At 39.9% G+C, this 24,558-nt stretch overlaps 1 protein-coding gene across 5 annotated transcripts in view; it reads right to left on the bottom strand.

The window, feature by feature from the left end:
* Positions 1–24,495, bottom strand: part of FAM118B (family with sequence similarity 118 member B) — a 46,724-nt gene extending 22,229 nt beyond the window's left edge. For 2 of the 5 annotated variants that reach the window (XM_072822643.1, XM_072822646.1), the window contains exons 1-2: positions 24,393–24,495; positions 2,556–2,648 (exon numbers count right to left, since the gene is read on the bottom strand). In XM_072822643.1, the coding sequence (XP_072678744.1) occupies positions 2,556–2,641 (86 nt within the window). In that variant the 5' untranslated portion in view covers positions 2,642–2,648; positions 24,393–24,495. Of the gene's footprint in view, positions 1–2,555; positions 2,649–2,841; positions 2,900–13,818; positions 13,844–24,392 lie in introns of those variants that run through there. The other 3 variants (XM_072822644.1, XM_072822641.1, XM_072822642.1) reach the window with 3 other exon arrangements.
* Between the last annotated feature and the right edge of the window lie 63 nt (positions 24,496–24,558).

Below are 24,558 nucleotides of genomic sequence, written 5' to 3'. Positions count from 1 at the left end.
GGCAGGTGGGGCCAAAACACAAAATTGTTGCATGGCCGTATAAGAAGCAGTTAGAACTCTAGACTGGAGGCTTGCTTTCCAGAGAGGTTGAACCACAGGGTTCTGTATTTGAGAACACTGTGCACAGCTTGGGAAACGCAGGTAAATGAAAGCCAGTATGTGAAAATATATTTTTTTTTAATTTTTTTTTTAATTTTTATTTATTTATGATAGGCACACAGTGAGAGAGAGAGAGAGGCAGAGACACAGGTAGAGGGAGAAGCAGGCTCCATGCACCGGGAGCCTGATGTGGGATTTGATCCTGGGTCTCTAGGATCGCACCCTGGGCCAAAGGCAGGCACTAAACCACTGCGCCACCCAGGGATCCCAAGTATGTGAAAATATTAAGACTCTCCCCTGCCTCCTTTTCCCAGAGGAAGACTCTCAGATCTTGGCAGTCAACCTTATACCTGTAGCTTACTCCTCATCATCTTCTTTTGGGGAAAATGGCCAGCATGAGAGAAAAGACCCACAAATTCTGATAGGTGGGGACTCCTCAGCTACAGAATCTGGCCCATACTTGACACCCACGGTGAAGCCCATCAGTGACCAAGTCCTTGATGCATATACAGATTTTCCAACTTGTCTCTTTAGTCTCTTAAATATGAGCAAAGAAAGGTCACCTTACATTTGAACAAAGCCTCCAATGTGAGAGATACACTTAAACAAACTAGCAGATAGAAAGGAACCTGCAGGAAACAAGCGACAATACGGAAAAGCAAAACGGAAAAGAAAATGGTCTCTCGTACAGATTTTTAAAAAAGAGGCACCTGTGAAACATGAACAGAATGCTATAAAAAAAACGGATGGGCAAACAGAAAGATTTCTTGGAAATTAAGAACATAATAAAAAATGTTAGATTGGAAGAAAACAAAAAGTCTTTGACAAAGTAGAAGGATAAAAACAAAAGCAATAGAAAAATATAAGAAAACTGGAGTCTTGGGGCACCTGGGTGGCTCAGTTAAGCACTGGACTTTTGATTTCGGATCAGGTCATGATCTCAAGGTCATCAGATCAAGCCCCGCACTGGGCTATGTGCTGGGTATAGAGCCTGCTTAACACTCTCTCTCCCTCTCTCTCTCACCCCCCAACCCCTTGTGCTCTCATACACACTCTGTCTCTCAAAAAAAAAAAAAAACTAGAGTCTTACTGCAGAAGGTCCAACATCTGAATACCAAGAGTTCTACAAAGGCACAATATAGAAAAAGTATAAAGGAAATTATCAAATAAGAAAAAAATTTTCCAAAGTGAATTATCAGTAGCCAGCCTGGAAGGGTGGCTGATATCTAGACTGATAATCTAGACTCATACGAAGGTATACCAACTGTGAGATTTTTAGGTTGCTAAGAATAAAATAACTATTCTTATGAGCTTCCAATGAGAAAAGCAAAGGTCATATAACACAAAAGATTTGGAATCAGAAGAGTCACTATTCTGGCAGCAACACTTAGCTGCTAGCAGAGAATGAGCAATAATTTCCTAACTCTAAGGACAATGATTTCCTATCCCAATTCTACACTCAGCCAAATCATCAAATAAATGGACAGATATAAGGACATTTTCAAATGTCTCCAAAAACACTTCTCTGGTGAATCCTTACTAAGGAAGCATACTGAGAGTGTTTTTCAGCAAAACGAAGGACCACACCAAAAAAGGACAAGACAGCATCCAGGAAAGAGAGGATCCAACACAGGAGACATGTACAAGGAATGTTTGGGGTCATGGGAAAGGAAAGCGGCAACTCTCAGCAATGTAGCAGGCCTGGAGAACAGGAGTCCAGGGGAGGACACTCCGGAAGGAAAAGTCCATCAAAGAAGTCAACTAGTAAATTACTGATGGGTGTTAGATATCTAAGAGAGGTACTCTTCTGTTCCAGAGTGTGAAGAAACTGACAGGTACACACAAAACAAAGCAAACAAAAAACAAAAAAACAACAAAAAAGGAAAGAGATAATCTTTAATAACTTGGAGGGAAAAATGGACAAAAAAGTATAATCAAGACACTGTTAGGCTCTGCTATAAATACAATTCATACAGTCATATATGTAACTACTAAATAACTGACAACCAAAAATTGGGATATAAAACACATGGGGGAAGAGTATTTGCTGTGTACGTGGTGGCGGCAGTATGTAGGGAGAGGTTTCAGGAGAGCAAGCCTAATCCTAATCTTCCTTAACTGGAAAATAGATAAAACCAAAAAACTAAAGAATAGCAGTATATGCACAGCATTTAAAATATGAATGCAGGTATTAGAAGAAACAGATAAAAAAGTTGAAAGTGATTATCTCCAGAGAGGGACAAGGCATTATAAGCTTTGAAGTACTGACTTTTAAATTATGTACATTTATGATCCTGATAAAAATAAAAATTAAATCCAAAATAAAAACAATTTTTATATGAAGGTCAATATTAATTTGTAAAAACAACTGGGATGTAGGGCAAGTTTGTTATTTTTTGTCATCTACCATTAATGGTAATTTACTAAATGTTCTCGGATTCCCTTCCCTTGTTTACCTGGGCTTTTTGGTGGGGGGTGCGCCATCACTGAAGAATCCAAGAATCTTGTCTATATCAGAGGCCTGGCTCCCTGTAGAAGCCATCCAGTTTCTAAAATAGATTAAACACCACAGACCACAATTAGATCTGTAATATATACCATTCAAAATAGCACACACATTAAACAGTTTTCACGAGGTGTATACCCTAAAGGTGTTCTAGAGGTATTCCCTGCTCAACAGAGATTCATTAATTAATGAGCATGCCGAACTTAAAGAATTAAATTCATCTCAAAGACATTAACCTTGAAATTATGACTTTGGTGCTCCATACTGTCATCCGGTTTCTGTTCCTGAAGGCTCTTCCTACCCCCTAACACCTCTCCTCAAAACAAAACAAAAATCAAGGTCAATTCATGTCAATTACTGGCTATCACTTTGTGAGGCCTAAGAGACACCTGCTATTCTCCCTTGATACAGGCTTGGGAAGACCTAGAGGATAAAAACAATCCGTGGATAAGTGTGCTAATAGCCCCCAATTACCATTTACTATCAGCTAAAGAAATCACTTAGTCAAGAACAGAACAATCAATACTAATTTGCTGATTGTTAGATACTCCTTGTTGCTGAACAACTGTGTCCTCACAGGCAGTGAGTCATGTGTCCCTAGCTGAACAGAGTAGACTCTGAGACACTGTGATAAATGGGAAAGGTATTATCAAGCAAAGATCCATGAAAAATGGCCAGTTATGTTCAGGTGATGGGATAACTAGCAAAAGTAAGAGAATTACATGGATTAGAATGAAAATCCCAATGAGAAGTTTTAATTGCTCAAAATTTTAGCGAACTTGCTAACTCTAAGGATCATTAATTCAAAAATAGCAATATTTTGAATAGTGTGTATACACACATACACACATATACAACAAAAGACAATACATAGTACCAGAGTCGTGGTGTTTTATTATCCTTTCATCATCAATGTTTAAAAATAACTGGGGTTGCCTAGGTGGCTCAGTTGGTTAAGCATCTGACTCTTGTTTTCAGCTCAGGTTGTGATCTCAGAGTCTTGATCTCATGGGTCATGGGACTGAGTCCTGAGTCCAGCTCTATGCTCAGCAGGGAGTCTGCTTGAGGTTCTCTCCCTCTGCCCCTTGCCTCACACATCCCCTCTCTCTAAATAAATAAATCTTTAGAAATAACTGAATCACTACTGATTATTCAGGTTTACAATTTTATTAGACATTTTTTTTCTTTATGTAAACATCTTCTAAAGTTTGCTGAAAATAATTTTTCTGGTAAATAGAAAGGTTCAGTTCCTTACCTCAATTACTGCTCCACACATAATGGAATTCTTTGATATCATTATCATTAGGAAAACAGGAATCTCAAAAATCATAAAGTTAGGAAGTAGGCCATCTACCTGGTCAAATCTTTGATTCCGTTGGTGAGAAAGCTGGGGCTCAGAGAAGGCACGTGAATTACTTAACTCAGTAAGTTGTGCCTTAATAACCAATGGAGATTTCAGTTACACATACATGTTCTTAAAGATAGGTCTATTAATTAGCTTAAAAGACAGTATATACTCTTGGGCTCTAAACCCAAATTACTGAGCCAGAATCTCAAGAACCTTCAGGAAATTCTTATGATGAGGCAAAAAAGAAACACCCAAATGAAATACAATTTTTCTGCAACCCAGTTATTCTGTTAAATGTAGGATATTTAACATAGGCATACCATCTGCCATCCTCCTTTCATTTAAGTCTATACATTATTTATTACAGTCAACACCATTCCAGTTTGCTAAGAGTTAATCCATTAAAATATTAAAATATTTCCATTAAGTTTTAATCTATGTGAAGTCATTTCCTAAAGTCTAGTTTATGCTCTAGATTGGCGTGGTAGAAGAGTGGTGACTTCTACCATATATGGGACAAGCCCTGAGCTTGGGAATAGTTTTTAAAAATATGCAATAAAAATCATGCATGCTTCTGTTCTTTCCTTAAATATGGTTCTATAAAGCCATCATCTGAACAAATTACACCCACCCATGAAAAAAATACTCCGTATTAAGAAAGATTAATCTTTAAGTATAAAGGAAAGTAATTTAATGTTCACCAAGTTTTGAAGATGGACATCTTCAGAATTCAATGCTCGGTTCAGCTACTAAACCAGAATTTTAACAAACTCTTAGTGTTTACCACATGCCAAACCCGATTTACAATACTATCTCATGTAATCCCTATAACCTTGTGAAATACCATTACACCCTACGTTAGGGATGAGAAAACTGAAGGACCAAAAGGCTGGGTGCCATAATTCAAACCAAGGCAGTCTGCCTCCCAAGACCATAGTCTGAACCATTCTATTTATTACAACCTAAAAATGTTCTCCAAGTATTGGCATCTCACCTTTCTGTTTGTTTTAATCTGTAGGCCAAAACTATCAAAAAAAGATCCCACATTCCAGACAGATGCACTCGAAATAATTCTGTGCAATGCTTAACAGCTGCTATATGACCAGGCACTCTGCTGATGTAATCATGGCACTCACCTAAATTCAGAAACTGAATAAAACAGCTTTTTCTGGCGACAAGTGCTATTTGCTCTATACCCCCTACCAACCACTAATCTACCTAGACCGATCCTATCACTCCTGGAAAATATGCCAGACCACTTTTGCTGGATTCTAACAGATGGTAAATTCTTAATGTCTACACCTGAATACTAACTAATAAGCTTCTTCTTCTTCTTTTTTTTTTTTTTTTTACAGAGTCAACTATTCTGAAGGTCTGTTCATTCTACATAACTTGAGAGAATTAAATATGGCCAACAACTCTCAACAAGTTGTTACGGCAATGTTTTGAGTCCTCTTATTTAGGGACTGAATAAGAAATTCAGTATCACCACATTATATTTGATTATATACACATCCTGTTTTGTAACAGGATAACATCTTTCCTTCAGGCTAATGGATGCCTCATATGCTACAATCTTATATATACACCCCGGTGGCATCAAAGCATAAACCGTATCTTATTTCTTCTAGAGTACTGTTTCAGAAAAAAAAAATCCACTTTAGTGTTTACCCTAAACAACATGCAGTTACTTATAAAAAATTTCCACACCGATTGTGAAAATCTTACAAAGAATTCCCAACAAGCATCAACTAGTTCACACGTTAATTTCTTCATGTGATCACTATTCAAGGTTTTCATTTCCGTGGGACTTGCTCTGTGGGAATAGCAGAGGTAGGAAAAACTTTTCTGCCACAAGAAGACAAAGACAATTATGTGGCAGTATCTTTGTTACTACAATTACTGCTAAAGTAACCAAAAAAAAAAAAAAAAAAAAATCCCTCAAGACCAAGAGAATTCAGCACAATAAAAGTCAGATATTTGGTAAGTTCTGAGAAAAGTAAGAGCAGCCTCATTAAATTTTGTAAGGCCCAAGTCTGCATATAAGATAGGACACTTATACTTTGAAACTTGTCAGCCTGGCAGGAAATAGAATGCTTCCATCTGGTGAATGAAAGGGAAAAAAATCAAGGCAAGCATTCTGGGAAAAATCCATTAAGAAACACGAAAAAAGGACAAGCGGGAAGGGGGTGGTTATAGGACTGAAATTAAATCCACATAAACCAGAGAACTTATGCCTCTGAAAACATTAACAAATCGCTGTAGCTCTTGCTTTCCTGGCATCTTGGTGCTGCAATGATAGCAAAATCGAATTCCTTTTCCCACTCAAGTATCAAGAGTGAGGTCACCCTGTGCTTCCAGTATGTGGTGTTCAGCTCAAACAACTGCAGGCCACAAGGAACTCAGGATAATACGTTTTGGATATGGGTAGATGGAATAAATCAAAAGGAGAAAAGTTCTGATGATGGCATTTTTGCTTGGAAATAAAAAATCTACAAATGACTAGCTTGAGGAGGCCTTTCTTGACTTAAAAGATCAGTTGTATTTACAGCAAGCTTTCCTCTATTCTATTAAAAATAAATAAATAATGGGGTGGCTCAGTCAGTTAAGCATCTGCCTGTGGCTCAGGTCATGATCTCAAGGTCCTGGGATCAAGCCCAGGATTGTGCTCCCTCCTCAGCGGGGAGTCTGCATCTGTCTCCCTCTGCACCCCCCCTTGCTTGTGCTCTCTTTCACTCTTGCTCTCTCTCCCCCAAATAAATAATTAAATAAATAAATAAACAAATAAATAAATAAATAAAATAAAATCTTAAAAAAAAAATCCAAAATGGTATCATAATGTACCCAACATGGGGTCGGGGGGGAGACTGTGACTAGAATAAAGACTGGCGTATTTCTCTGGCATAAACACATCAAAGGGTTAACTTCATTTTTTAAAGAAAAAAAAGAGAGTCATCCTCTGACTTGGAAGAAACCAAAAATCCCTCTAGTTGTGGCTTTTGGACTAATTCCAACACATCTGGTTTCCAGCAGCTATGGGGGAGAGAGAAAGGAAGAGATATCCAGCATAAATACTACTAAAGCAAACTCGACAAACTTGTTGACAATTAACAAACCAAATGTTTTACTCAGATAGTTGATGAATTCAGTTCTATAATGTAGACTGCATCCTTTCTGATCAGTGTATAAATCAAATTTTCCATTTTCTTCCTACACACACACACACACACACACACACACAAATGAAACCGATATACAGGAATTACATCTACATGTTGCTAGGGCTGGATTCCTCTGTGTACCCAAGACTTGACGCATTTCCTCTACCTTTGGTTAACTCAGGTTGCTCTTCTACATCTTAATTTTATGCGCCTGACATCCTCTATCTTCTGTCAGGTAACATCAGCATCACACTTACTTCCTGAAAATCAGCTGTAACGTAGTCACTGGTAAAATGCCACATTGATACTACTCTTGATATTTTATTAGCAAACACTGATGCATATACAAGAAGTATACGAATGACCTCATCAGAGGTAGGTTTCTGAAAGACTTTAAAGAATGAGAAGTTTACCCCAGATTCTAGAAAGTATTTTAATTCAAGTCCTAAGATCAACCACATCAGTATTTTGGGCTAAAGAGCTCAGATGTTGTTTATAGCAGTTATTTCCAATTATAAAACCAAAGTAACACATAATGTGTAGGAACAAAACTGATTTAAGAAGGAAAAGCAGGATGCCTGGGTGGTTGAGTGTCTGCCTTCGGCTCAGAGTGTGATCCCAGAGTCCTGGGATTGAGTCCCATATCATGCTCCAAAGGAAGGCTGCTTCTCTGTCTATGGCTCTGTCTCAGTCTATCAAATAAATAAAATCTTAAAAAAAAAAAAAAAAGAAGGAATAGCAATACATCCACATTATGATTTCATTTGAATTAGAAGTTGGTGACTAAAGATGATGTTACCATGCAAAGAATGATAACTTCCTTTCTTTGTCCCTGCTTTCCCTCCTGTGAAGCTTCTGAGAAAGGTATACCCTGAAAACAAGGACACATGCTGCTAAGGAGGGACACTTTTTTTTCTTTTTTTTTTTCTTTTTTGGAGGGACACTTTTAATATCTTCCATGTATCAAGTAGTATAATCATACAATTTCATCCCAAATGACACAGGGTATTCATTGAAAATGAGATTAAATACATCTTCAAGGACATGATTTTATGATCTAGGGAGTCCTTGAAAACTAAATCCCTCCTCGGAAGACAGTGTGGGTTATGTATGGCAATACTGTCAAGGGCTTACTTTTCATGCCAAAGGAGTACACACAATACTGCTACATACAAATGCAGATTCATCCAAGTTTGGGCAATCCCAAAAGATCTCATCACTATGGAGAATCTATAAATTAAAATTTGACAAGGCTTAAAGAAGGGCAGACTTTTCTGCCATAACAAAAATAAAAATGTTATTAAGAATATCCTAGTTTCCACCCCTTTTCACTTTCTTGACGATTTCTGACTCAAACAGTACTGAGTTTGACAATTTTGAAAAAGTTGTATTTTGACAGCATAAAGCTTGGCAAATGTTATGATTAAAGACCCTAAGTGTACCTGAATGTTAACAGTGATTAAGTGAATTCACCGTCAATCTGAGGTGAAACACCTCAGAGGTCCAGACACTGTGGTCATGGAATCCAACATTAAACAGCAAAACCAGGACAGAATATAAATTACAAAGTAAATTTGTTTTACAACTATTCTTAGAGTTAACTAAAAGGAAAAAAAAAATGTTCTTCAACATTAAGATAAAAAGAAATCACTCAAGTCCAATTTATCCATTACTTTCAAGTTCATGTTCAGGTACATAGTTATCTTAAACAGATATAACAGATAAAAAAATAAGGCAATAGACACCATCTTAGGTTCTTCATTATGCTTAAAACTCAGTTATCAGGGACACCTGGGTGGCATCTATCTTTGGCTCAGGTCAGAGTCCTGCATCAGGCTCCCTATAGGGAGCCTGCTTCTCCCTCTGCCTATGTCTCTGCCTCTCTCTGTCTTTCATTAATAAATAAATAAAATCTTAAGAAAAAAACACAAAAAACTCAGTTATCAGAATACCCAATGAGTGACATAACAAACTTGCTTTGAGTGTATTCAATTTCTTTTAATCTTGTCCTATAACAGCTATAATGTCTACTAAACGTAAGGTTCTTAAACTTCCCACTTAGAGAATGGCAATGGAGGGGTGCCTGCATGGCTCAGTCAGTTAAATGTCTGACTCCTGATTTCAGCTCAAGTAGTGTTCTTGGGGTCATGGGATTGAGCCTTGCACTGGGCTCTGCACTCCACGGAGAGTCCTCCTGGGATTCTCTCTCTACCTCTGCACCTCCCAACCACTCTCTTGCTTGAGCTCTTTCTCTAATAAATAAATCTTAAAAAGAAAAAAAAAAAAAAAAAAAGAATGGAACTAGAGGCTTAAAGGTGTGACAGTATTTCCTTTAAAAGAAGGTAAAAAAAAAAAAAAAGAAGGTAAACTACTAAATTTTGGGGTGATTCACATGTAGTCCTATCTGGAAGAAGAGGAAAAGCCCTGCAATTTTTTCAGAGAAGAAAGTACAGTTGACCCTTGAACAACATGGGAGTTAGGGGCACCAACCCCCTCCATGAGGTCAAAAATTCACATATAACTTTTGACTCCCCCCCAAATTACTATTGACCATAAGCCTTACTAGTAACACAGTTAACACATATCTTCTATGTTATATATATTATGTACTATATTCTTTTAATAAAAGCGAAAGAAAATAAAATGTTAAGAAAATCACAAGAGAAACTACATTTATTTTTTTTTAATTTTATTTATTTATTCAGAGAGAGGCAGAGACATAGGCAGAGGGAGCCTGATGTGGGACTCGATCCCAGGATCACAATCTGAGTCAAAGGCAGGCAGGTGCTCAACCACTGAGCCACCCAGGTGTCCCTGTATGTGGAATTTAAAAAACAAAACAGGGGGATCCCTGGGTGGCGCAGCGGTTTAGCGCCTGCCTTTGGCCCAGGGCGCGATCCTGGAGACCCGGGATCGAATCCCACGTCGGGCTCCCGGTGCATGGAGCCTGCTTCTCCCTCTGCCTATGTCTCTGCCCCTCTCTCTCTCTCACTGTGTGCCTATCATAAATAAATTTAAAAAAATAAAAATAAAAAAATAAAAAACAAAACAAAACAAAGAAGCAAGGGGGGGAGGGAGACAAACCAAGAGGCAAACTTTTTTTTTTTTTTTTTTTTTTTAAGTAAGCTTCATGCCCAATGTGGAGTCCAGCTGGGGGCTTGAACTTACAACCCTGAGATTAAGACCTGAGCTGAGATCAAAAGCCAGATGCTTAACCAACTGAGCCAACCAGGCAGGCACCCCACAAGATTCTTACATATTTTTTTTAAAGATTTTATTTATTTGACAGAGAGAGAAAGAGCACAAGCAGGGGTGGTGGCAGCCAGAGGGGAAGGGAGAAGCAGACTCCCTGCTGAGCAAGGAGCCCAATGTGGGGCTAGATCTCAGGACGCTGGCAGACACTTAACTGAATGAGTCACCCAGGTGCCCCACCCCAACAGACTCTTAACTATAGAGAACTAACTGATGGCATGCAGAGGGGAGCTGGTGGGAGGAGGTAAAATAGGGGATGAGGATTAAAGAGTATACTTACATGCTGAAAAAAAAACTGCATATAAGTCAACCCATGCAGTTCAAAACTGTATTATTCAAAGTTCAACTGCAGAATGTCCTGCTTCAGAAACTCAAAGACCCATGCTTCTAAGCATTTTCTTTAGTGGTCTTACTTAAGGAACTTCAATCTCGTGGAAAACTAGGCTAGAAACAATGAACAGCAATTCACAGATAGGACTCAAATGTAAAAAACAACCACGACAAACTGGGAAAGAAATCAATGAGAAAGAAGTTTAAGAAACTATAAAAAGATACTCTATGAAAAATAAAATTCAGAAACATAGGAAAAGATTATGGCAAGTATGGCTGGAATAACTCCAGGGATCACACTGGATAAATCGGTTCTTTATAAAGTACTCTGTGCATCTGAAACAAAGGACACTGAATCATACACCAATGTAATACATCTGATATGCAACACTCTCCTAGACTGTCATTGATTAGGACTTTATGAATATAGTGTGGTGTTTAGACTGGAAACTTAAGAAACACAAGGAAAACTTCACAGAGCCAAACAAAAACCAAAAACAAACCACAAAAAACAAAAACCCTAGAAAATCAGACTACCTAATTAAAAATGTTGAAGACTTCGAACTACTGAGCTTGAAAGAAATAAGGAAGGGAAGTAAACCAAACCTGCTCGTAAAGGGCAGTTTCCCCCTGACCAAGTCCAATCCTCAACACTATCACTGCTCCTCTTAGAGACCAGTACATTTGGCACCCTTGCCATCTTTTCCTATAAAACAAAGGTTTTTTGGCTTTCAACCTGGAGATCTGTAAACTGGAATGGTAAAATTTCAGTTTTACTAAATGCTAGGTCTCAAGAGCACGTGCTCCAACATAATTTCTTATTCATAGAAAAAAGATTTTTGAATGTTTAGCTGCTCTATGAAATAAACTTAAATTTTGTGTTACTTTGGAATTACCTAATTCAAGACATGAGTCTAGGTGTTCATCGATTACCATCTACAGAACATTCACAGGATGGAAATTCTTGCCCTATTTTTCATGTATTTTGGCTTATGAACTTTTTTGAAATTGAGAAACTCGTACCTAGAAAGCCAAGAAACTCTGTCCCTCCCTCTGGACACACTAGCCTCCTTCCTGGTACTCAAATAGGCCTGGTATACTCTGGCCTAGGAGCTTTTCTTTGTGTTGCTTGGTTCTTCTATCTGCTATTCTCTTCCCAAGGTTCAAGTTTTTGCTCAAATCATATTTTCTCAATCATGCTACCCCAACCACCCTACTAAAATCTGCAACCTCTCCACTTAATGCATTAACTGCTCTACTTTTTAAAGACAGATACATCATTCATTCATTCAATCATTCATTCATAGCAAGTGCACAAGCAGGGGGAGAGGCAGAGGAGAATGAAAGAATCGCAAGCAGACTCTGCACTGAGCACAGAGCCTGATGCAGGGCTCAATCCCATAACCCTGCGATCACAACCTGAGCCAAAACCAAGAACCGTCTGCTCAACCGACTGAGCCACCAGGCTCCCCTAACTGCTTTACTTTTTATTTCAAAGCCCACACCTCTAACATACTAATTATATTTATCATTAGTATAAATACAGTATTTATATTTATTATTTGTCATCTCTCTCCTCCCACTGGGAATAAGCTCTTCACAGACAGGAATCTTTGTTTAGTTCACAATATATCCCAAGATCCTAGAACTGTACCTGGCACATGGTAGACATTCAGATATTGACTGAATGAACTCACTCAAATGCAAAATGCTGCTCCTGATTAGAATTACAAGAAAGAATTTCCTGTATTACAGACAAAGCATTTTAAAAGAAATACCCCATTAGATGCTTTTAACGTAGCAAAACCCACAAAAAACCATTTCTTTTTTAAATGGAACATATGGGAAAAGCCACATTCCTGTGAACATTGTGTGCACAGTAAATCAACATTCAGACTATTATTTTTCAGATCATAACAGTGAGTGATGGTAATCTGATTCTAGCAGGCAAAAGAAAGATTTAAGACTTAATGCTTTAATAAGACTATCCTCTGACATTAATTGAACATTCATATATATAAATTTTATTTTTGTAACTCGGATTTCTGACATCTAAGATGTAAATTGATTCTTAGAGTGGATTCTAAAGGCAAGAACTCTTTCTGGCAAATGACTCAAACACATCAGTATTTCAGGCTAAGAAATCTGTTTCTGTATTTTATATATTAAATCTATTTTCTTTACACATGACTAGAGAAGAAGAAAAGCTTATGTAGTGGCAAAAGTGATTTCAAAACACAAATTGGATTAAGTCACAGTTTAAAACCACTCAATGGCTTCTCACTGTGGTTAATAAAATTAAAATCCTCACATCACGGCTGCAAGACTCAGCTTGATCTGACACCTGCAGTCCTCTTTATAACATCCTATCCACCCCAGCCCTCATTCACCAGGCTCTAGAGCCACACAGGACACACACACTTTAATGGCTCACACACAGAACATGGCTTAGGGTGGTATATTCTTCAAGTATTTCTGCCTCCCTGCCATCCTTGAAGCCTCAGCTTACACGTTTACCTTATGGACTCTGGTTATCCATCCGCCTCAACCCCATTTATACTTCAGCTCCTTATCTGCATCTCTTACACTTGCAATGAATGGCCTCTCCCATAAGAATAAAAGCTCTTTTAGGACAAGTACAGTCTTATTTAGCATCCTATCCCCAGCCCCTAGCACAATCTCTGTTATATAGTTAAGCATCTATACAGTGCAGTAGATGCTCAAATACTTGCTGACTCCACGAGTATGTACCCACTATGAGTTAATTTGAGGTCTAAGAGGGACACCTAGGTGGCTCAGTGGTTAAGCGTCTGACTTGGGCTCTGGGTGTGATCCTGGAGTTCCAGGATCCAGTCCCCCATGGGGATCCCCGCAGGGAGCCTGCTTCTCCCTCTGCCTATGTCTCTGCCTCTCTACCTCTCTGTGTCTCTCATGAATAAATAAATAAAATCTTAAAAAAAAAAATCTGAGGTCTAAAAGATCAACTGATACCTTTTTATAAGCTGTAAAAACAAGATGAATGGGCAAATCTTGTATCTTTCATGCCAAGCAAATGCATTCTGGGACTCATCCTCACTACCCACTTGCTTATACTATTCAGCACTACACATAAAAATTCTCACCTGCTTTGGAAATCTTCATCTTTTGGTTTTCTCCTTCACCACACCACATGAAAAGAAACTAAGATTACATAGTGCTTTTGTGAAAAGTCTATAGATTTGTTTTATAAAACAAAGCTATATACACTTAATTCTGTCCACTTCTATTCCATAGTTTTCCTAAGGCCTGATCATGACTACATTCTGTACATGCTTACAGAGTTTAAAATGATAGGGATTGGGGATGCCTGGGTGGCTCAGTGGTTGAGCACCTGCCTTTGGCTCAGGTTGTGATCCGGGTTCATGGGATCAAGTCCCACATTGGGCTCCCCGCATGGAGCCTGCTTCTCCCTCTGCCTGTGTCTCTGCCTCTGTGTGTGTGTGTGTGTCTCTCATGAATAAATAAATAAATAAATCTTTAATAAAATAAAACAAAATGGTTGAGATTGTATTAGTCCCAAATTGTTGAATTTTCACATTCAAATGACCATTAAGAAAAAAAAAAATGACCATTAAGGGCCAGGTACTACACCAACAATATTCCTATTACCACACCACTTCATGTCCAACAAACACTAGATCGTATCTATGATGCAGGCACCGTCGTCTACACTTTACAAGTGTTTACTCTTCTATGAAGTAGCCACTATTATCATCACACACCACATATATCATAGATAATGGAATTGAGGCACAGAGATGTTAAATAATTTGCTACAGGTCACACAGCTATTAACACACTAGCTATTAACACATTTGGAGGGTGACTCTGGAGTACATGTTGTGAAGACACAATGCAATAGTGTCTCACCAAAGATGACTAAGATCATACCCTGAAGGGCCATACCCTTGAAGGGTCTCCACCTTTTAGGGGAAATAAGGTGAAACAGAACTGTAAACAAATATTTATAACACATTTATGCTAAGTTTAACATACAAAGTACAGGAAAGATGAATTATTATGCTCAAGGAAGATCAAGAAAAGCTTTATGGGAGATAGATACCACCATGGCAAAATTAAGTAAAATAATTAGTATTTACCGTCCTTTAGGTCTTGGAAGCATCTGACACTGAACTCTGTTCTCTTCCGGATATCGTATTTTTCTGATTTTCCTCCCGTCCCTCTAGGGGAAGCTCTTTTTCCTTTGTCCAGTCCCCCAAAACTGAGAGTACTAAACAAACAGCTTTAGGCTCTCCGTCCAATCACTTTACATATTTCCTCTCCTCCCCCTCCAGCTACTCCAATGATTTAAAATACCAACTAAATGCTAACGACTCCCATATCTCAATTTTTAGCTCCAGGCTCTCCTGTGTTTCAGACCCAGGAGATACCTAGATTATACAGCCCTTCACAACCCAAAGGTACTTTCAGACATACTTCAAACTTAAAGGTCAAAAACCAGTTCGACAATCTGTTCCTTATCATCTGTTGTGAGGTTTTTGACTGGCAGAAATAATCTCTGGGTCACAGGGTTATAGATGATTATTTCCCTTTCTCGGTTTCAAGCACCAACACAAGTATTTACTGATTTTGAAAGAAGGGTCATATACTTTAGGAATGTACTTGTAAGTCAATTTCAATAATCCTTAAGAGCAAGGGAATGATGGATGAAAGGCAACTCAGGAAAGTGGTTTAAGCTTTGTAACCTTAATCTAGCTTGATGTTCTTTACAGGATATTTTTTTTTTTTCTAATAAAAATTAACTGAAAAATATTCTCTTTGATCTGGAAATGAACTGAGATGAAAGCATTATTTTGACCTGAACCAAGAATCTGAGAGCTAAACAAACAAAAAGAGGCAGGATCTGCCACAGAGGCCACCCCACCAACTAGAAAATCAGGCTAAGTTAGAAGAAACCGGTTTAAAGGCACTGCTTTTGCTGAACGGGTAGCATCAGTTTTAAAAAGTGGTCAGTAAAAATAACTGAGGAAAGAAATAGGTGAGAGAAAAGCAGGTTAGGAAGACCTAAAAACATACTTTGTTAAAAAGCGAAGGAGGTCAGTGCAAGACGGAGGGAGGAACTGGAGGGAGCAGAACAGAGGGCTGAGCAGCTGGAGCTCAGGGGACGTGGACACTTGATCAGAGGAAAGCAAGCACCTCTCCTCCTTGACTAGCGAAGGAAAGGTCCCCAGGAGGCGCTGCAGAAATATGTCAAGTACACAAAAGTACAAAGAGCAAATGAAAACCACCCTGTAATCCCACCTGGTGATAACGACCGTTGATACTTTGGTTTCCGTGGAGAAAAGCAGTTTTCAAGAAACTCTTGAAAGAAGTGCAAGCATGCTGGCTTCTGCGCATCAATTCAGAAAATCGTATTTGTTAGTTTGCCAGTCTTTACCCTGTAAAATTTCCATATTACGAATAAGCTCCTCTTTTCGTTTTCCTTTCAACTTTTCTTCCTTCATTTCTCTTAATAAAATTAACTTTCAACAGTACTCAGATAGCTCACAGATTCATCAAAAGAGCAGCAGTAGATGTGTCCATAGTAAAATAAAGTAGTAGTACATTTACTTCTAGTGCCTGAGGGGAGTGAGGAAATACAGGGAGAATGGGAACAACGAGGGCCTGAGCGGAAGGCTAGACCCTCCCAGTCCCGGTGGACATGGCTTAATGGGATCTATCAAACTGTAGGGGGAAGCACTAAGTTCTCATTACATGCAGGGGCTTGCCATTATTTGGGGGTTGATATTCATTCCAGCAATAGATTGTAAAGTTGCTCTGATGCAGAGAGTAAGAACTAAAAAACTTCAATGGGTCCTCTTTGAAGCTATCATATCCATATAACAAGTATGGATATTATGAAATAGGATCAGAGAGAAAGAAAAGAGGGGAGGGAGGTAGAAACCAGAGAACTAGAAGAAAATGTCCCAGAGTGGAAGGACGTTAGTTAGAATGAAAGGGTCCACTGAGGGCAGCCTGGGGGACTCAGCGGTTTAGTGCCTGCCTTCGGCTCGGGGCGTGATCCTGGAGACCCAGGATCGAGGTCCGCATCAGGCTCCCTGCATGGAGCCTGCTTCTCCCTCTGCCTATGTCTCTGCCTCTCTCTCTGTGTGTCTCTCATGTCTCAGGAATAAGTAAATAAATAAATCTTTTTTTTTTTAATTTTTATTTATTTATGATAGTCACACAGAGAGAGAGAGAGAGAGAGAGAGAGGCAGAGACACAGGCAGAGGGAGAAGCAGGCTCCATGCACTGGGAGCCAGATGTGGGATTCGATCTCGGGTCTCCGGGATCGCGCCCTGGGCCAAAGGCAGGCGCCAAACCGCTGCGCCACCCAGGGATCCCTAAATAAATCTTTAAAAAAAAAGAGTCCACTGAGAACCCATATACTATAGTACATCATTAAGAAAGTCCAAAACGCCAGGGTCAGAATATTCTAAAAGCTCCCAGTAAGAGAGGAAAGAGAAAAATAAAACTAACGAAACAAGGTCTCATAAAAAAGGATGTGATTGCTAGGTCTCCAGAGCAATTACACATACCAGTAACCTGGTACAACCATGCCTTCAAAATTCTGAGGGAAAATTATTTCCAACCTAGAATTCTGTAACAATTCCAAACGGTCAGACAAGTTTGTGGGCATTCAGATACTTCTCAGGAAATAGAGATGTAAGCCAAGAAATGGGACATGGATGACAACCCAGGAGGAGAGTGAAGGGCAGTTCCTGAATGATACCTGGGTGGTAGTTCTCAATTGGAAACATCAAGTGACACATGTGAGCTTATGGGAAATGTTACTCGTAAGAATGTGGCAATTATGTTGGAGCATCTGAGAAAAAATTAACGGTATGTAGGTATGTGGGAAAAAAAACAGGCAAAGGTCAAGCTAAACACAAGAGTGGAGCGGAGACAGATCAACTAGCTCAATAGGCCAAACACTGGGGGGAGAAAAAAACAAGAAATAACATATCAAATGATTTAGAAATATGAAGATAATGCCTGAGGAAAGAGCAAAATAACAGAGGCTGCCTCTAAAGAATGAGATTATGAGATGGGGAGAATGGAGGGACTGGCTACCCCACACACACTTCTTTTAGCACTGTTTTACAACATACATGTGAATTACTTTAATAAAAAAAAAGGGGAAAAAAACAATATTTAAAATCTCCCATTTTTCTCTATATTTTTTTAATACAATTTTTTTTTTTTTTTAATACAATTTTTTTAAAAAGATTTTATTTATTCATGAGAGACAGAGAGAGGAGCAGGCTCCATGCAGGGAGCCTGACGTGGGATTCGATCCCGGCTCTTGAGGATCACGCCCGGGGCCAAAGGCGGCACTAAACTGCTGAGCCACCTGTGCTGCCCTTCTCTCTATATTCTTTAGTAACCTTACCCTTCTTCTAGTTTATTCATAAACAGAAGAACTTTTAGCTCAAGGTCTTATGGAGCAGGGAGGAGGGAGGGCAGGAGATTCCTGAGCTTTAATTCAGCATTTTCCTGAATCAAAATTTCTAGAGAAGGGATCTGTAGATTTAAAAGTACGATGGAGGTGGCTCAGCAGTTGAGCATCTGCCTCTGGGGGCGTGATCAGGGCGTGATCCTGGGGTTCTGGGATCGAGTCCCACATAGGGCTGTCTGCATGGAGCCTGCTCCACCCTCTGTCTACGTCTCTGCCTCTGTGCCTCTCATGAATAAAAAAAAAAAAAAAAAAAAAAGTACGAAGGCAATTCTTATAGTCAAGCAAGTTGGGGAAATGCTGCCTAGAACATGGGGATCAGTAAACTCAAGCGTGGATTTGGTTTTCCAACTCAGCTATCAGTGCAGCTCTCCTAATAGCTAGTGGAGGTTATTTTCATTCACCTAACAATCTCATTAGAGTAAAATGCTTACAGCGTATTCCAATCACCACCAAATGAAACACACACAACAATCCACATCTTTCACTTACTGTTGTTCAAATTTTCAAATAAATGCAGAAAACAGGTTTATTCAACTTAAGCAACTATCTGTTGCAAATACCTTGTTGCATTTCTCTAGGGATCCTGATATCCTCTGGCTTTTATCCAACCACATGGTTGAATAGTTCTTCAATTTTCCAATGTTCATGTTCTAGAAACATGGTTTTTCATGTTCACCCTTCCAATGAATATTCCTTTTCCCTGAAGATACTTTGCTCATCTTCATTTACATAAATGCCCTCAAAATATATAGTTCTTCAGTCTTGAAAATGCTGTAATGCAATGATCTTATTTTAACTTATAATCACAAAATGCTGACTAATAAGTTGAGTACCTTCTACATGATAGGCATCATACACATTGATCTTGTCTCTCACCGCAACAACCTTATTAGGTATTATTAATTCTGTGATACATATGAAAAAACAGAGGCTGAGAACAAATGCTTATAAATGGCAAAGCCTGATGCAAATCTCAGTGTTTTCAAAGCTCATGCTCTAAAAATACCATGCTGCCTTATTTCTAGCAAGCACTGGAATTTCAGAAATCATCTAATTGTTCACCACACCTGCTTTTTGGGGTGAGAAATTTAAGGTCCAAAACACTGAAGTTAATCACCTAAGTAGCAGAATCAGACTAAATTCCCTACCTCTTGATTCTTACTCTGTTTAAGATTTACTTAACAAATCTATGAACCTCGTGCTATACTAGTATGCAAGACATAACCTGATATTTTTTGAGACTTAACTATGTGCTAAGTTCTACACGAGTGCTTTAACCTGCATTAACTCACTCAATCCTTACAGTAGTCCTAAGGCAGATATGATCCACATTTCACAGGACAAAGAAGCTAAAGTGAGAGAGGTTAAGCAACTTGCACAAGGTTACACAGCTAGCAAATTGCAGAGCCAGGATTCTGAAACCACCTTTCTGTCTCCAAAGTGCAAGCTCTAATCCCGTGTGCTCTAAGCATCCTCAGGTACAGGCTGCACATCTCTTCTGAATGCCCACAGTTTTATTCTTCTAATTAAAAGAGCATTCATGATGTGTGGATTTTTCTTGAGTCTCGATTCAAACAAATCAACTACTTAAAAAGAGAGACCAACTGGAAAATTTGTCGACTGTTTGCTCAGCGATACTAAGAAAGTGGTGTGATAATGGCATTGTAGATTTTGTTAAAAATCAGCCCTTATCTTTTACAGACACTTACTAAAGTGTTTACAGATGGTTCAACACCGTCTGGGCGGTCAAGGTGCAGTGTAGAACAAGAGTGGCCCCGAGTTGGTTGGTAGAAGCTGGCTGATGGAAATCTAGGGTTCATTATCTTCTCTACTTCTATAAATGTTTGAAATTTACAATTAAGAAAAAAAATGCATGATAAAAGAATTGAGAAAAAACATGGTATCAACAGTATTTGGGGAATAGTTATGAATGACTTTTTTCCCTACTCTATCTTACATGTTTTCTGTATTACTTTTTTAACGGAAAACAAACTATTTAAAGAAATTTTCTATCTTCTCTAAATAGGCAGAGCAAGATTGCCCATAATCTAATGAGGTCAAAGCACTGTGACAAAAACATTTCCCATCTCTTCATTAGTTAAGGACTTTTCACAAACTTTTAGAAAGATCACTTTGTAAGGATAGGTATGCTCTTCAAACACAAACTAGCCAAAACCATAAAGGCACATAAAAAAGAAATAAATTAGAGGCAGATTTAACAAACACAGTTAGCAATACAATTCCTTGTTAGATACAATACAATTCAATAGTTAGAGCCTGGGTAAAGACCTTCATTGTGTAATACTGACTCTCTTAAATGGTCAAACAAGCAACGGGCTAGGGAGCTCCTTAGACTATTGAAGGGTCAGGTGGGGACCGGGCTCAGCTCAGCGACCAGGCCAGCTGTCTTCTGTGGGCAGACTCCAGTTTTCCTCCACGAAATAATTCTTTCCACATGTACCATGACATTAAAAAGTTGAGAAGTACTGGTTTAAGTCAGACCTGTCTTGAGCATCACTCAAAAGCCAAATAAAAATATAAGGAGGGAAATTAGTATAATGGAATCTCTTTAAAATGCGGACATGGTGGGGATCCCTGGGTGGCTCAGCGGTTTAGCGCCTGCCTTTGGCCCAGGGTGTGATCCTGGAGACCCGGGATCAAGTCCCACATCAGGCTCCCAGCATGGAGCCTGCTTCTCCCTCCTCCTGTGTCTCTGCCTCTCTCTCTCTCTCTCTCTCTGTCATAAATAAATAAATCTTAAAAAAAAGTAGAATGCTGACATGGAAAAAAGAACTAACACCCATATTATGGGTATATAACACTGTTTTAGAAAACCACTGTTTTCTAGTATTTTTTCTTTTATCTGCACTCCCTCTCATGGAAATCTTAAGGTACATTCCAACACTACTCAATAAGGTGACCTCCAAATAATAAATGTTAGCTCAGTGGCATAAGGTTAAATTCTGGGGACAAGAGCAGAATCCTGATTCTCTGTGGTTATGCTAAATGTATGCAAGATAAATCTGAAATAAATTCCACTTAAGAAAGTTCTTAAGTGTCACTAGAAAATCTTCAAAGAATAGAAGCTTGGAGCTATAAGGATCTTCTTTTAATTAATTAATTAATTAATTTTTTTTTTTTTTAAGGATCTTCTTTTAAAAGACAGAAAACTGAGTCCAAATTACTTGCTCAGGTTCACAAGCTGCTGAGCTGGGACTAGTCCCCAAGATCGCAGCTGCCAGTAACTGCACTTTCCAGGACACCTCCAAGGGGCTCCTGCTAATTGCTTCTTTGAATCTAAAACCATAAAAGGATATCCAAGTACTTCCTGCTCTTAACTGAATTGTTGGTTAATCTGCAACCTGCAAATCAATGTTTGAGAAGCCAGAAACCAACCTCATGCTGCTAATTAATCTTAACTCTGTGATATTTAAACACAAGTTCTTTTATTAGTCACTCAATGTTTTTGAAATAAAAAGGCGACTGTGTTCTTGCACAGATCAGGAAATAGCCTCAAAAACAAATCTTCAGATACTTCTTTAAATAGTTATGTTGGGGGAACACATTATGACTTGTCAAAATCTATGTAAATAAGTCATGCTTGTACTCTCTAAGAAAGAGGATACCACTAGACATCACTATAGAATTTTCTTCCTTGTACTAAGACAACAGTACAGACAAGAACAGTCCCCAACCAAAAAGAGACTGTGACATTGGTGCTGAAGTAGAAAAATGAACTGCCTAAAATAAAATCAATTGAACGAGAAGAGGAAGGAGGTAACCTAACATTAAAACAAGACAGCATATTTGCATAACTTCTTGTATATACAGAAAGCAACACTACTTTAAATAACCATATGCTAAAAACATTAAGATGTAACTTCTGTACCCATTTTGACTAAAGCTGTACTGATAACAAGCAAACAAAACCTTTGAATCCTTCAAATATTTTACAGTTTCAAAAAGAAAAACCTGAAAAACTTTTTTCTCCAGAAAAAAAGTGACCAGTGTTTTTATTCTTAGGCACTATAATGTGTACCTTGGTTACCCTGAAACCCAAGAACACAAGCTCTGTGTCACCAGCATTGACATCTGAGTTGTTCTTCATTTGTTCCCTGACAGAGAACGCCAATTCTGCAAGAACAGGTGTCATTTCTTGAATGCACAAGGTAAGGGGGGAAAAAGCCCTTACACAAAAAACACAAAAGTCCTATACCTAAAACAAGTTTGTAATTAACAATATAATTTTAGACCCTCACATTCACATTTCAGAGCCTTGGAAAAGGAGGCTTCCCGGACCTAAGCGAAATTAGTAAAATCAGTACCTGGGTCTGCAGCATATCATTAAGAGGTAACAATTCTCAAGTATTATAGATCTGTATTTTATCTGTGAATTTGCAGAAGAAAAAAAAAAAAGAGATAGTTTCCCAACCTCCCTCAGGATTCTTCGAATTTATATCCTGATCACCTGTCTTATTACAGAAACATACACAAGCCTTCCTCCCTGCGGATTACAAACACTTTTCCTCCAATCTTCAGATCAAAAATTGACAGAAAGAAGACAATTCAAATGTTCAGACCCATCTAACATATCTCTGTGATGCACTGCGGCCATCTAAGGAATGAGTATTTGTGAGTTTACTCTGTGGCCTGATGTGGGTGGGGATTACAAAGAAACCAGGAGCGAATCCTCAAGGGACTGAGGACTGAGACTTCAACAGCAGCTTCAACGATACAACCTGACCTGTGCTCAAAATCAATTCAGACTCAGGGACGCCCAGGTGGCTCAGCCTTTGGCGCCTGCCTTTGGCCCAGGGTGTGATCCTGGAGTCCCGGGATGGAGTCCCAAATGGGGCTCCCTGCATGGAGACTGCTTCTCTCTGTATCTCTCATGAATAAATAAATAAAATCTTAAAAAAATATATCAATTCAGACTCCAAGAACGGTACAGTGTTGGGGGGGAAGACCACTGGATGAAGCATCACCTCCTTCCCGATCCCTAGACTGCAGCATCCCCGCTCATCCACCGGCTCTCAAAGCCCTCTTCAATCTGTCCTGCGTTCAGTAACTGCCAGATTCATTTCTAGAATTCAAGGAGCCTCTCTGCTGCTCAAGAAGCTTCAGACACTCCCCATGACTTCCAACATCTAGCTCAAACCCTTCTCCAACTTACGAAGTCTCCTACCGGTCAGATCCACTTCACCTGTTCAACTTTATTTGCTGCCCAACATGGTTCCCTTCTGCCAATCCCTTTCGGAGGGGTGACACGCAAACCTAGTCCCACCACCTGCTAGAACTCAAGGAGCCTCCATCCTCCGCGGTCTTAAAAAAAAAAAAAAAAATTGTGTCCTCTAGTGTCGGTACAGGTCCATTAGTTTTCTGAACACCCCCTCCGAGCTCGCCGTTAGGTTCCTTAACAAATGGCAGGTAGGTCCCAAGATGTTTTTCACATTATCACCCCAAACAGAGGTTCATCCTTCCAGGCGCCCCTCGGTGAAATCACAGGGCAACTGCTTGCACTGGGGCGTGCGAGTTCCAACACTGCACCTCGTAAGAGAGGGAGAGAGGGGGGTTTGGGGCGGTTGCAAAGTAGGGAGGGGGAAAGTGAAGGGGGGAGGGGAGGGGAGAGGAGGTCCGCGCTCCGTATTGTCAGTGTTTTCTTTGGAAGGAGCAAGGAGAACGTAGGGGGAGAGGAGACTCCAGAAAATGCATGCTTGAGGCAGAAGAGAAGAAACTCAAGGTACGCCGCAGGTCGGAATACGGGCTGGGGGGGGGGGGGGGGCTGGCTTAACGGAAGGGTTCCCCATCACCCCGGGAGAGCACAGGTTGCAACCTGAAACAAAGAGGAGGTGAGGGGTGGAGAGCCTACAGAGATCCGGGCATCTCCGAAGGTCGAACGGCGAGGAAATGAGAGGCGACACGACGCGTCCCCCGGGGGCCTGGCCGGGCACCAGGGATGTGGTTGCCAAGAGGGACGAGGCAGGCGCCCGGGAAGGCTCCGGGACGAGCGTTTATGGGGCATCGCTTCCACGGGGCGCGGGGGCGGGGAAGTGGTCTTGAGCGCGACCTCCTCCCAGAGGGACAAACGGCTCCCAGTGCAATGCTCTCCGAGAACGGAATCCCCGGAGACGCGAAAACGTTAAAGCGTTGGGAGAACCGGCATTTCCCAGCCCCAGCCCGGCTTCCCAACACACTCACCGAGTCTCCTCCAAACGCCACCGCTCCAGCTGCAGCTACCGGCCGGCGCAGCCGCACTCAGCGCGCACCGCCCCACGTGACTGCCCCAGGCCCCGCCCCCGCCCGCCCCCACGTGACCCTCCGGCCCCGCCCACTCCATCCTCCCTTCAGCTCCCCCCTCTAAGGC

The sequence above is a fragment of the Canis lupus genome, chromosome 3 (genome assembly GCF_048164855.1).
Source record: "Canis lupus baileyi chromosome 3, mCanLup2.hap1, whole genome shotgun sequence".
Classification (NCBI taxonomy): domain Eukaryota; kingdom Metazoa; phylum Chordata; class Mammalia; order Carnivora; family Canidae; genus Canis; species Canis lupus.
The sequence above is the reverse complement of the archived record's forward strand: the minus strand, read 5'-3'. Positions and strand labels throughout refer to the sequence as shown.